This window comes from Rhinolophus hipposideros, assembly GCF_964194185.1.
Source record: "Rhinolophus hipposideros genome assembly, chromosome: 15".
Taxonomy (NCBI): Eukaryota; Metazoa; Chordata; class Mammalia; order Chiroptera; family Rhinolophidae; genus Rhinolophus; species Rhinolophus hipposideros.
Window position 1 is genome coordinate 46,657,134 of NC_138061.1, and position 15,389 is coordinate 46,672,522.

The 15,389-nt window shown below is 31.9% G+C and overlaps 1 protein-coding gene across 6 annotated transcripts in view; it reads right to left on the minus strand.

Annotated features, from left to right (window-relative positions):
* Positions 1-15,389, minus strand: part of HERC4 (HECT and RLD domain containing E3 ubiquitin protein ligase 4) — a 108,395-nt gene that overhangs the window by 71,238 nt on the left and 21,768 nt on the right. For all 6 annotated transcript variants that reach the window (XM_081075334.1, XM_081075331.1, XM_081075335.1 and 3 more), the window contains 4 exons: positions 14,669-14,828; positions 10,259-10,335; positions 7,118-7,339; positions 5,903-5,994 (listed from right to left, as the gene is read on the minus strand). In XM_081075334.1, coding sequence (XP_080931460.1) covers positions 5,903-5,994; positions 7,118-7,339; positions 10,259-10,335; positions 14,669-14,828 — 551 coding nt within the window. The remainder of the gene's footprint in view (positions 1-5,902; positions 5,995-7,117; positions 7,340-10,258; positions 10,336-14,668; positions 14,829-15,389) is intronic.

Sequence of the window (15,389 nt, forward strand, 5' to 3'; positions counted from 1 at the left end):
GGTGTTACATTTTAATTCTTTAATCTATTTTGAGTCACATTTTGTGAGTGGTGCAAGATAGGGATCCAGTTTCATTCTTTTGCATGTGGATATCCAGTTTTGCCAACACCTTTTGTTGAAGAGACTATCCTTCCCCATTGTGTGTTCTTGGTGCCTTGTCAATGACTAATTGACTATATACGAGTATGTGTGGGTTTGTTTCTGGTCTATCTATTGTTTGATTGGTCTACGTATCTGCTTTTATTCCAGTACCATTCTTTTTGATTACTACAGCTTTGTAATATAATTTAAAACTAGGAGGTATGATGCCTCCAGCTTTGTTTTTCTTTTTTAGATTGCATTGGCTATTCTGGGTCGTTTGTGGTTCCATATGAATTTCAGCACTATTTCTGTGAAAAATGCCACTGGAATTTTGGTAGTGACTGCACTGAATCTGTAGATCATTTTGAGTAGTATGGACATTTTAACAGTGTTAATTCTTCCAATCTAAGAACATGGGATATCTTTCCATTTGTGTACCTTCAATTTATTTCACTGATTCCTTATACAGTTTTCAGTGTATAGGTCTTTCACATCCTTGGTTAAATTTATTCCTAAGTATTTTATTGTTTTTCATGCTACTGTAAATGGAATTGCTTTCTTAATTTCTCTTTAAGATAGTTTGTTCTTAATGAATAGAAATGCAATTGACTTTTGTATATCAACTTTGTATCCTGCAACTTTACTCAATTCGTTTATTGATTCTAACAGATTTTTGGTGGAATCTTTAGTTTTCTACATATGTATCATGTCACCTACACAGACGGTATTTCTTCCTTGTTTCTAATTTGGAAGGCTTGTTTCTTTCCTTGTCTAATTGCTCTAGCTGGGACTTCCACTACTCTCCTGGACAGAAGTGGAAGGAGTGGGCATCCTCGTTTGATTCCCGATCTTAAAGACGAAAAGCTTTCAGCTTTTCACCACTGAGTATGATGGGCTTGTCATATCTATCCTTTATTATGTTGAGGTAATTCCTTCTTTACCTAAATTGTTGAGAATTTTTATCATAAAAGAATGTAGAATTTTATCAAATTCTTTCTGCATCTATTGAGATCATATAATTTTTAGCTTTCATTCTGTTAATGTGGTGTCACAGTAACTGATTTGCAGATTTTAAACCATCCTTGCATCCCAGGGGTCAATCCCAGTTGATAGTGGCATATGATCATTTTAATGTGCTATTGAAATTAATTTGCTAGTATTTTGTTGAGGAGTTCTGCATCTATATTCATCAGGGGTATTGGCCTGTATTTTTCTTTTCTTGTAGTGTCTTTGTGTGACGTTGGTATCAGGATAATGCTGGCCTCATAAAAATGAATTTGGAAGCCTTCACTCTATTTTTTTGGAAGAGCTTGAGATTAACTGGTGTTTTCTAAATGGTACAATTTACCAGTGAAGCCATCTGGTCCTGGTCTTTGCTTTGTTAGCACACTTTTGATTACTGATTCAACCTCCTTAACTAGTTAAAGGTCTGTTCAGGTTTTCTATTTCCTCATAATTCAGTCTTAGCAGTTTGTATATTTCTAGGTATTTATCCATTTCATCTAGGTTACCCAATTTGTTGACATACAACTGTTCATAGTAGTCTCCTGATTTTCTGTATTTTTGCAGTAGCAGTTGTAACATCTCCTCTTCATTTCTGATTTTAACTTTTTTCTTAGTCAATTTTTTCACCTTTCCAGAAAAACAGGTCTTAGTTCTATCATCTTATCTAATGTTTTTCTGGTCTCTATTTCATTAATTTCTGCTCTGATTTTTATTTCCATCCTTCTGATAATTATGGGCTCAGTTTGTTTTTTTCCCCCCTACTTCCTTGAGGTATAAAGGTAGACTGTTTATTTGAAATCACTTTTTCTTAATGAGGGTGTTTATTAATATAAACCTCCCATTAAGAGCTGCTTTTGCTACATCCCACAAGTTAGGGTATGTTGTGTTTCCATTTTCATTTGTCAAGATATTTTTTGATTTCCCTGTTATTTCTTCTTTGACCTACTACTTATTCAGAAGTATGCTTTTAATTTCCACATACTAGAAATATTCCAGCTTTCCTGTTTTAATCCCTACATTCATACCATTTTGGTTGGAAAAGATGCTTGATATGATTTCAACCTTCTTAAATTTGTTCATTTGTTTTGTGACAAATGTTCTGTATATGTCTGTTAGGTCCACTTGATATATAATGTAGTTCAAGTCCAATATTTCCTTATTGATTTTCTGGCTGGATGACCTATCCATTGTTCAAAGTGGGTACTGAAGTCCTCTGCTATTATTGAGTTTTTGCCTGTTTCTGCCTTAAGATCTGTTAATATTTGCTTAAATATGTTTAGGTGTTCTATGTTGGGTGCTATATAGGTACAATTGTTATATCCTCTTGATGAACTGAGCCCTTTACTATTAACTTCTTAATACCATCTAATACTGAAGCCATGTTTAAATTTTCCTAAATTTTCCTGATTACTGTACTGCATAGCGTGTGTCTGGTTGGTGATGTTAAAAATAAGTAGTTCAAAATAAAAAATAAAAATATTGCATGTCAACTATAATTTTTTAAAAAGCAGGTCAATGTGTATTTTAGCCTAATTCATCCCTATTAAGCTTAATTTTGTTGATCTTTACCTAGATCCATCAGGGAGTAGAAAATGGAGATTTCGTACTTGTATTATTTCTTCTGGGTTAGTTGGAATTCTTCTATAAAGAATTTAATTCATCAACTGTTAAGTTATTCTGAAATTCAATTTGCAAATAAGAGGCAGGAAAAATTATTCTTATTTACTAATTTTTGGGAAAAATGAGTTGTTGTCCTAGCAACCTCCAAAGATAAGCAATTAAGTGTGCTTTTTGTTAATTTGGGGAAGAAGAATATCATTATGGAGTCATGGATTTTTACATATTTGGTGTATTTCCATTTATTTCAGTCATTATTTCTTTTTGTAGACCGATGAAAGTACCTTCATGTTGTCCTTCTGACATAACGTTAATAGCCTTTGAGTTTTTAAACACACAACGCCCAAGGCTATTCTTCTCTAAAAGCCCTGGTACCTTTTAATATACAGTCTACATCAATCAAGGGATGTTCACTGCTTACAGATTTTACATGGCTAATTAATTCTAGGACCTTAATGTGGTCATGGCAAAAACACAAACAAAGCCACCCAAATTTTCAGAAGGAAAGAAACAAAAAGTTCATACTGATACTGTGATTCAAAGTAAAGATCACAGGGGTTTTAATTTGACTCCTACTACTTTTTGTCTCTTTTCTCTGAATTAAAAAAGCATAGCTTCTGGGTCGGCCCGGTGGCTCAGGCGGTTGGAGCTCTGTGCTCCTAACTCCGAAGGCTGCCGGTTCGATTCCCACATGGGCCAGTGGACTCTCAACCACAAGCTTGTCAGTTCAACTCCTTGAGTCCCACAAGGGATGGTGGGCTTCGCCCCCTGCAACTCACAACAGCAACTGAACCTGGAGCTGAGCTGCGCCCTCCACAACTAAGACTGAGAGGACAACAACTTGAAGCTGAACAGCACCCTCTACAACTAAGATTGAAAGGACAACAACTTGACTTGGAAAAAAAAAGTCCTGGAAATACACACTGTTCCCCAATAAAGTCCTCTTCCCCTTCCCCAATAAAAAAATCGTTTAAAAAAAAAAAAAAGCATATCTTCCAATGACAGTAAAATAAGTATTTATTTGCTTTATCCTACTCTATAAAATATATTAAAAGTAATACTACCAAGTTTACTATTAACAATAAGACTACGGAACATTTCTCTGTGAGTTGTTTATTCCTAGGATATTTCCCACTAGGGATGTAAAACAAAATACTGTAATTTATAATGACCTAAAAGAATTCTTCTGTAGTTGTGCCACTAGTTATGTTTTTGTTTTTAATTTTTACGAAATGTTTATATATTTGCTTTTTAGTATGTATAACAGTTTGTAGGATCCAAAGTCAAAACTCTAAGGCAAGGTACATTTGATTTAGCTATTAATTTTTTTTAAATATAAATAACATGTAATATGTTCATATTTTACCTTCTTATACAAAAGGCCAACTATTCTGCTCTTTCCTCTTTTTACTTAACAATATATCCTGAAGATCATTCCACAGCATAACAGTGATCTTCCTCATTCTGTTTTATCGCGCATGGTAATTCCACTGCACAGAGTTACCACAGTTTATCCAACTAGGCTGTTACTTATGAACATTAGCATTCTTCCATTCTTTTGCTGTTAAATTAATGCCGTAATAAATGGTCTCCTGCATACAGAATTTCGTATCTTTGGGACAGATTCTTAAAATTGGGATTGCTAAGTCAAAAGGTGTATGTGATTTGCACAATGAATTTGAAAATATTTGACATCTTTATGGTAGTGTCCTCATATCCATTAAAACGCATGTCTTCCCACTTATTGTCATTAAAAGTGTGTTTTAAATTTTTTCCCTGTCATTCCTTATGTACGTTTTAAGCAAAGACACTGCTTCATAAAGCAATCCAATTTATTTGTTAAGAAATTCTTCCAGAAAAGCTAAAGATATATAGATAGGGAACTATATTCAAACTTAAATCAAAGGAAAACATAATGTTTTAGTTTGAGGATATTTAAAATTATATGACTTTGTTTAAAATAATACACACCAAAAGCCCAGTGAACAAGTTTCCTCAGCAATTTTCTTGAGAAGAGGAATACAGAAGATTAACAGAATTGGCATTTTAAAAAATTCAGTATTATGTGGTTATATATCCTGGGAAAAGAAGGCTATTTGAAAGGTTGAATTTGAAAAGCATTAACATTGTGAGTCCTTCTAACACAAAGTCCAAAGGAATGATATTACACAAAATATGTTTTACTATTATTTCAAAATAACCTTATTTCTTCCAAATACCAATGACAGAAAAGAATGACTAAAATTTACAACTTGCCAACATGATTTAATAAGACTTTAGTGATTACATTTGTAATCTGAATCAGTAAGATACGGTAATAAGATCAGCAGAAGAGTAAAACTTCCTTACTAAAAGTAAGTAATACAAAATTTTTAAAAATGAACTTTTATAATTGGTCACAATTTTTTGAAGTACCTTGAGTATACTATATTTGGTAATGACTAAGAATAATTCTTATCCTAAAATTCCAAGGTGGGAATGTGTAGAATTTTATAAAGTCTGATTAGAAATTAATTTTTTCTTGCCAACTTCATCTACTATGCAGGACAAAGAAAGAAAAGAAAGCAAAAAAATTAATATCTAATTTAGTCAATGAAACCTTGCCAGTTCCTCTACATTAACATGACTATAAAAAATAATGTTCCTGGGAAAGGTTAATGTTTTTATTTTTGTTTTACTTCTAATCACTAGAGAAGTACTATGCAGTACTGACAATGAATTGGCACACACCCAATAAAGTAAGACGTCAGAGTTAAAGCCATTAACAAGACTGTGATGAAAGCTCATTATAATTGCTTGCATAATATTTGATCTATGGATAATAGAGGGATTCATTCTCCTCTATTACTTGTTATATAATATTTATAAGCCAAATAGATACACTCTGCATGGCAAGTCCGATAAACTTAAAAGGAATTACTTCATTCAAAATATTGTTTAAGCAGTATTTCACATGAACCTGAGAAACTCAACAATACATTATCATCACATTTAACAATAGGTTACAACTTACATTTCATAACGTACAACAAATTTGAAACTTAAGGTATATTTAGAATAATCTAGGTCCTTTTAAGATAAATCATTTTTTAGAAATCAATTAACACTCAAGTTTTCATGTAAATATCATTATAACATTTACGAATTATGAAATAGCCACTATGAGTAATAATAAAGAAGTTTCATAGGAGTACAATACCTTGGTTAGTGCAGCAGTATGATCTTCTCCACAACAAATATAAACTATTTTCTGAGTTCTTAGTGACTTTAGTAAATTAGGAACATACCTATCTGAAAATTCCAACAAGAGACGTTAACGATATTTTTTAAATTAAAACTATTCTAAAGTGTGTTTCCTCTACAGCTTCAAAAGCTCTGTAGACAGTGATATCTAAATAATTTTAACCATGATTCAATGATTTTGCAGTACAAGCCTAAATTGGGTTCCAGACCTTTCTTTCTATTCTACTGTGATAAGGAAGGGATTTAAAAAGAGTAATTTACATGTTAAATTGCCTAAATGCCAATCAGCAATCAAGGAATTTCAAAGCTATTCAACTGCTTCTAAGATATACACATCATTCTTTTTATTTTCCTCATGATAATGAAGCTCACAGGATCATACTTAAAAGTTTAAAAATTATACTTTCTGCTATTTTCTAGCAGGAAAGAGATATAATGCCCTAATTTGACATGTTTTTCTTATGCAGAACAAAGTATTTCAAAATTCTTTCTGAGACTATTTGCTTATCATTACCAGTTGTTACTAGATCAACAACTCACTTTTGTCCATTGAAGTCATTATAATTATGTTGAACTTCATGAAATTAGTTTCTGTATTTCAAATACTGGCATTCAGCCTAATAATATACAGTAGTTATGAAAAATCAATTCCAAGATCCCAACTTGTTTCAAGTAGTTATAGTATTTTTAAATTCAATGTTGAAAATGTTTATTTTCAAGACTCTTAACATCAATGTTAAAAGTGAAGCCCAAACTAAAGATTAATTTAATGACTCAGATTATTTAAATATTTCCTTGAAAATCTCAAATAGATTAACGCTTATTACTTTCCAGAATAATTTTATTGCTTCTTTCCACCAATGTTGGCCAATAATGTGGTTACCAGTTTGAAGTAATGTTTTCAGCTTACTTTTAATGAACATCCAACAACAAAAATTTTTTGACCAGATATACTTTCTATAGTTTATTTTATGATAAAATGTTATTTTCGGGGCCTTACCCCATTCCCTAAAAATATTTTCAAATGGAATTTTTAAATTAACCTCTCATCCCCACCTCCCTATCCGGGAAGGTTTGAGTACATTTCTCTATGACACTAAGAATCACTGATCCATCTCAAAAGATCATCTCTTTTTAAAAGTACATTTATCTATACATAATAAGAACCTACCATTTTCATCATTAAGACCTAGTTGACCAAATTTGTTGCGTCCCCATCCAAAGATAGCTCCAGAAAGGGTAAGTACAAAACTATGGGCTCCTCCTGCTGCAACTTGCATGAAAGGGATTCCAAGTAAAGACTTAATCCGCTGTGGTGAACCTTGTTTTTTACAGTCAATGCCTAAACCCAATTGGCCATACTTATTCTGTCCCCAGCAGAAGACTTCACTTGCTATAAAACAAAAATCATAACATTAACAATTTTTCTCACACATACAAAGTTTCATTTGAAGATCAGTTATTCTGGGATATTCTCCCTTTCGTCAAATGGAAATACATACTCCTCTTTATTAAGTTTATTGTTTATATGGAAATATAATGCTACCTAGAAGGACATTCTATATTTAGTACACTTTAATTTGACTGACTTTACTGATGAATGAGCAAGTCATAATAACGGGGGTGGGGGGGGCAGCTCGTTTCCTTATGCTCCTCAAAAAAGGACTATCTCTTTTTAATATTCCTCAGGTCTCACTTTTATTCTGTGATTTCTCCTAAGAAGCACTCATCCAAGTTCAAGGTTTCAGTTATCAATTATATGCCGATCACATTAAAAGAAATATTTTTTACATTCAAAATTTTATCACTAGCCCAGACTTCTGAACAATAAACCCATGTATCCCATTATTTGCATGATATCTACACTTGGATATTTCAAGGCACTTCTAGCTCAGTGTATTCCAAACTCAACTTATGACCCCCACTCTACTTCCCACACCTGGACCTCTTCCAGTGTTTCCCATACCAATAAATGACATCCTAACTAACTCAGTAGCACAAGTTATAAACATAGGGAGTCATCCTTAATACTCACTCTCCTCCTTTTACTGTATACAGAGATTGGTATCAATCTATTATCTATCACCAAGTTACATACAGTTTTCTTTCTAAAGAAAAAAAATGGCAAATAGATCTATTCCCCATCATCTCACCTGGTTCCTATGACAGTTCTGCTTGTCACTTTTGCTTCCCCACTGCCACTCCGTTTTGCAACTTTAGACATATTTTTATTTATTTTTATTAAATAAATATCACTAAACTAGTAACTGATTTTTCAAAATTCATACTATAAAATAGTACACACTTAAAGTAAGTCTTCCTTCAAAATTAGGTCTCTGGTTCCTCTCCCAAGAGACAACTACTCTTACCAATTACTGACAGGTACTTTCAGAATTATTCTATACACATACTAGCAGACATTCATACATATACATAGAAATACTATAAAAATGCAGATCTGATGTTGCTCATCCAAAAACAATATGTCAGTGCCTTCTCACTGCTCTTGGGATAAATACTTCTAACAAGGCCTATAAGGTTCCCTGTTTCCAAGCTCGTTTCGTATCAGTCTCTTCCCTCTAGCCATACTTGCCTTCCTTTACATCCTCCATTTCTCACATACTTGCTGTTCCCTTCCCCTCATCTCTGTCTAGTTCATTTCTACTCTCTCCCAGCAGGAAGCCTTCTTTGATCTCCCAGATTAAGTTCAGTCCTCCTGTTACATGTTTTAAATATCCTGAACTTTTTCCTTTACAGTCCCTTTTCATAGTATGTAATTACACTGTTATTTGTATGACTGCACCAACAGGGCTAGTAGCATACTGCTGACCACTGCATATTGTACACCGTAATGTGCCTACTTCATGCTAAGTGGTCAAAAAAAATTCATTAAATGAATAAGATAGTGTGCTAAAAAAGCACAAAGCCGAACAAGGCAAAAGAATACCTGTAAGACAGAAAACTGCCCTCAGTAGTAAAACCTCTGGGTTTAAATTTATCTTGGATCTACCTACAAAAACATCAAGAGGAGTTGGCAAAATAACAACCAAGAATACAGGGACGCCAGCTTCCCCACTGCCTGTAGAAGTTTCAATTCCTTAATATGACATTTAGGGCCCTTTGTAACACATTTGTGTTTATTTCAGCCTCAACTGAAGTGTATCTCCCATGCTTTCACAATACCCACATAAAACTACATGCCAATACTCAAATTTAAAAAATGCTTTCCTGATTCTATGCCCTTACTAATATTATCATCTTAGCCAATCCTCAACATTTCCCCTATTGCTAAAAATTTATTCAATTCTGAATAAATTCTACTCATCTTTCAAGACTTGCATCAAATACCAATCCCCTCAACACTACTCATTCTATTGACTGGAACTAGTTATACTTTTCTTCATTCCCCCAGCATTTTACTTTCACCTTGACCAAAACAATATTTTTTTTTCTGCCTTAATCTATCATTATTTATTTGTATATCTGCCTCTTTCACCAGATGGTATGGTCTCTAAAACTGTCTCTTAACTTACCTGTATTTCCCCACAGCACTAGACTAGTGCTTCATTCATACTAGACATCACTACACATTTAATGCATTAAAATAGTCACAATAATAGAGAAGCCACTTGAATTTTTTTTTTAATGGTAAAAAACAAACATATAGCGGGTTCTTCGCTAAACCAGTTACAATCCTTAGCTCGCATATGAAAAACTGGATAAGAAAGTAAAGAAAACAAAGCTAATAGGAATCTTGTCCTTCTGTTTTTATTCATAAAAAGTTTATCTGTGAGATCAAATGAGATTGGGCAAGTTATAACCTTTTCCAGCTATGATGAAATAGCTTTTAACAGAGTAAAGAAACAATTAGACGCAAAAAACAACTTCAGGTCTATATACTAGCAATAAACAATTTGACAATGATACCACTCACAATAACAAAAAATATCAAATACCTAGGCAAAAAGCTAATAACAGGTGTGTAAGACCTATCCATAGAAAACAAAATACTACTGAGAAAAAATAAGATTAAAATAAATGGAGGGATAAAGCATGTTCAAGAATGAAAATACAAAGTGCAACTTTCCTCAAATTGATTTATAGAGACAATACAATCCCAATCAAAATCCCAGTAGTTTCTTGGTGTGTCTGTGAAAACTCACAAGCTAATTCTAAAATGTGTATGGAAATGAAAAGGATTAAGAAGAACCAAGACAATCTTGAATAAGTAGAACATAGTTGGAGGACTTTTCTGCTCAATTAAAATTATCAAGTCATAAAACTGAAAAAGGAAAATAAAAATAATGCTTACCTTTAGAAAGTGCAAGTGAATGATAGTAACCACAAGCAACCTGTACTATATGGATATCTGACAAACTTTTAATATTTCTAGAAAATAAGAATAGAGATCAGGATCAGTTAATTCTGAATTTCTGTAAGCTAATTTATATAAGCTATTTATTGACTACTATACACAAGCAGTTTACTACTGACTTAACAGTTTGGTATTTTTTTTTATACAAGCCCAATTTACCAAAAATTTATGCTAATATCAGTAAACAAAATCTAAATATGAAAAAAATTAAAAGATGTGATGGGAGAATACTTTGAAAGGACAACACTTAAGCAAACTTTGTTCACGTTTCAAATATCCCTCAGAGTGCTTTTACAATTTAGATATTTTCTTTTATTATCAAAATTTAAAAAAATCTTTACTTTAACATGTAAAACTTGGCAATGTACATGATCTAATTTGTCTAAAAGTGGTGTTAGGCTTAGTTTTAATATATGTTCTCCTCCATCATGTTCGTTAAGAACGAATATGGATTCCTGAAATGTGGTACTACTAATTCACAAATTATGAAGCCTATTCCTTTTGGGCTATCCTTTTGCCTTACATCTAATTCAGTGATATTCAACTTAATTCCTTACTAGGGAAATTTAATCAATTCACATTTATTATGATCATTGATGAGGTTGGTCATATTTCTGCCACTTTGTGGTTTTTCCTTATATTTTCATGTTTCTTTTTCCCCCCATTTCTGATTTTTCTTTAACTACAATGTAATTCTAAAGGCTAATTTTTAAAACATTCCAAAAATCAAGTAACTTTGTGCATGAACCATCCCAGGTTTTCTTAAGTAGTTCCCTTCACCTGGTCATTCTACTTATTTTCTTGAATGAATGTTTTCAAGAAGAAAAAAAGTGAGACAAAAACATATTATGTTTCTTATTTCCCTTTACCTTATACTGCCACCTGACCTGTTTAAACCAAATTAGAGTTCTGACCAGAGTGTCGATACTCATGATTTTCTGGAGGCAGCTTCATTCAGCAAATAAAATTTTGAGGAGAAAGGAGAATTACTCTAATTCCATACTATTGTATTAAAAATATTTCTATTTAGTGTATTTATATTCTTATCTACAAAACCTAAGAGTTTTACTGCTACAATTTAGCAGAATCCAACAAGTTAGCAGGATTCAATGTACCTTCAGATTTTAAAATGTAGCAAAATGCTATTTTTCTGCAATTAGCAAAATCAAACATAAGCAATGCAAAAACAAAAATTAATCAAGTCCAATTTGCAAGACCAAATAAAACATTTCAAAAAACTACATTCTCACAGGATTGTGTTTTCCTTACAGTATTTATCACTAATTACTGGTATATTTACTCATTTATCACTAGTGAACTCTGTTAAACAAGTTCTGTGAAGGTAGACTATGTGTCTTATACGCATGGAATCCATAGCATCTATCACAGTGCCTGGCAAAAAGCATGTAATGAAAACACCATGTGAATTTGTAAAGGCTTCAAAGCCTAGTATTAAAACCATTGTGATTTATGTTTAAAACAGAGCGAAATCAAGAAAATAAATTTTGAAGTAAAAAAAAAAAAAAAGAAGAAAATAAATTTTGTTTTTGACCAAGCTGACAATTCCAGCATATTTAATTTCTACAGTCTAGAAACAACTGTTCTCACAGGATCGTATTACACCATCCTGTCATAATTTTTTATTGCATATGTCCAACAATAGAACTGGGGGAAAAAATACAACTTTATTGCCAACAACAATTTTTCTAAAGGAAAAGTGCTTACATTCAACTAAAAGATAGTAAAATTAGGCTTAAAATTTTATTTATAAATGTGTAACATATATCCTACATAAAAAGAAATTACTAGCCAACAATGCAGGTCTACAGAGACCACTGATATTAAATAATTAGTCTTTATCCAAATAACAATTTCAAAACAAAAAAAACTGGAACTAGGAAAAGATTATCAAACTAGTACGAGTTCCAAATACAATTTATTATTAATTTTACATTCTTCTCTAATTTTAAAGTGCCACTTAATTTACTCTTCTCTACTGGCATAAAAATGGATTTTGTTCTCAAGGAAGTCCAGCCTAATGTGAATCTTCGTATTTCTGATTACTCATAAAAATCACAAACACTAATTTTTAAAAATCTATTTACATATATTTGAGTTTCCTATCCTTTATAAATGTTTTATTCAAAATGTATGTGAAATTTATAAAGCTGGCTGACATATTTAAGCATCTAGAAAAAGACTTGCATCTGAAAAATTATTTGATACTGAATTTTAAAAAAAAAAATCCCTGGTAATCTTTCATAAAAATATATTTCTACTGAAATACTACATTACCCTTTAAGACATGAAAAATCAGTAAAAACTATACGTATGCCACAACAAATCAGATAATCCATGAAAAATTGATAAGCGTAAACAGGAGTAAATGCCTTAACACACAGCTTCAAGTTAATACAGATGTTTAGCAAATACAAAAACAGAGAAGTTTAAAGCAAAGGACATAAGTAACATCTCTTTTAGGTCTCCCATCCAGGTTCATAAAACAGTAGTCACAAATACATAATTTATTGGATAACCTTCAAATAAATTGTCATACAGTAAAATTCTCTCCTTATAATTCTTATAAAATTCTCTCCTTATAATCCTTATAAAATTCTTTCCTATTTCCTAATTATCTACAGATTACTGACTGAAATCTCTTATACCAGAAATGAACAGCAACAAAAATGTAAGTAGGAGAATTAAGAGACCAATGGAGTAAAAATAAGGGAAACTAGAAAGCTCTGCCATGAATCATGGTTTTTGAGAACATTAACTTAGAAAATCTAACATGTAAGTCCCTTTTCAATAGTAAAATCACAAAATTTTTAAAATCTTAAATTAGAGACCCCATTCTACAAGAACTGTGAGAGGAATTAAAAACAGTAGAGACATGACAAACGTGAAGTTACGATGTTTCTAAGAATGCTTTGTATTATCTAGCCAGTCATTGTTTGGTTGAAAATTACTATTTTCTGAAAGAAATCAAAATTGAAATGACTAAAATAATTCAATTTATTAGGGAAAAAGATTTTCTCCCAAAAACATCATCAAGAGACATTAAAAACATAATGCAAATAGTGTTTATTTAATTATTATTGCAAAAGAAACAAAGGGGAAGAAATTTGTTGAGTTTTGTGGAATTTGTTTACAAGTTCAATAAAGAAAATATGTGAATGTGATGTATCGAGAAGTCTCAACAGTCCATTTCAGCAACAAGTATAAAATATCAAACTAAAGATAACAAAACTTTTAATATATTAAAACAAAGCAAATACTTTAAATGTATATTTTAAGATTTTCATTAATAAACATATACGGAGGGAAGGTTATAGGTTTACTGAAGGAACTAGCTACCTTTCATAGTTTAAGGAAAAAACCCCTCATTTCTAACAGTGATAAGAGTTCCTCTTCTGAAATATGAGTTCTTTGCCCCATTTTCTTCTTCTAGTAGTTACATCCTATTTCTTAACTGAAAGCAAACACTGTAAATTTTAAATTAAAAACAAAGTATCTAAATGTGAAAAAAATGCTACCTGGAGAAAATCTAAAATTCAGTTAATTCTTTTGTTCCCTGGAGAGTTCTCTTTTGTCCCTACAGCTATTACTAGGAAGAAAGAAGAGTTTAAGGTGGAAAGAATTTGTATAATTATAAAAACTGAGCATCACTGTATTATTCACGTATCTAAAAGAAACTGGATACTTTTCTTTAAATCTTTAGATTTTTACCTAGCTATGTTCACGCTCTTGTAATTTTCAGTATTAAAACAATAAGTATGCCCTTTGTAAATCTGTTTAAGACTACAACAATGATGAAGCATTGTTTATTTTTTAATTTTTAAATAATCTACGACAAATTTAATGGTTAACATAAATTAAATCATAGTCACTGCTATGTAAAAATGTGGAAAGTCATTGAAATCTTTTTCCACTAAGCATGTTGAACTTCTATATTCAATAAAAACAATAAAGACTAAAAAAACAAGACAGAGAAACATGCAACCAACCAATGTTTAGTAAATATGTTGATAGCTGGGGTACTCAAGATAGAATTAGTAGTTAAATTAATCAAACCCACTTAAAACTTTTAGTAAGACAAAATTTATAACAAAATATATATTTCCCCATCCCTTTTCTTTACAAACATAAATATGGGAGGAAATATGAGGTATATATGAAAAAAGCATTCAGTCCAAACTAAAGGCAAGAATCCAACTAGTAAACTCAAGAACTCAACAAGGAGAAATAATTAGGTGTGAACTCTTACATGCCCTCAGTAAGCAGAATTTAGATAACAAATTCATGGTAAAGGATTATTAAAGACCTCATTTTGGTCACCTTTGTTACCTGGGTACTCTGATACATTCCTCTGATCCTAGCAGGCCAAGTTGTCCATCAAAATCGAGACCCCAAGCATATACCTGGCCCTTGTCATTTAGTGCTAATGTATGAGCTTCTCCACATGAAACAGCTACAATATTTTGGGCGTCCAGGGCAACAACCTGCTCTACAGAAAACAAAAAGAGAGACATTACATTCTAGTTTTGAAATCCTACTGAGAATAAAACACAGTCTTCATCTGGTATGAAAAAAGCTAAGAAAATGCTGAAATATAGACTAAGTACAACTTAAGTTATTCTGAAAAATCTAACAAATATGTTACATACAAAATTTTCATTGTGGTAAATACAGATATACATCACAGGGCATAATCAACTCAGAATATTAAGTGACTGGAACATTTAGGGGAAGATGTTAAGCGTTTGTAAAGATTTCCTCTGTAAGTGTTCTTCATTCAAAGCCATTACCAATAAAAGAGAAGTCCAGCTGAAAAGGGAATCATTTAAATAACCTGAGCTGTTTCTCTTTTAATAAAATCACAATTGACACATACATTACCAAACAGACACTACCATGGAGCGATTCTGAACTCAATGAAATACTCTGAGTTGGCAATTTCTGATAGAAAACAAAGTCTTTACAGAGCTCATAAACAAAGCATCTACTGGATATACTGAAGAGAACTGAAAGGCAATGTAACCACAACAAATAGGTTTCAGTTTATGAA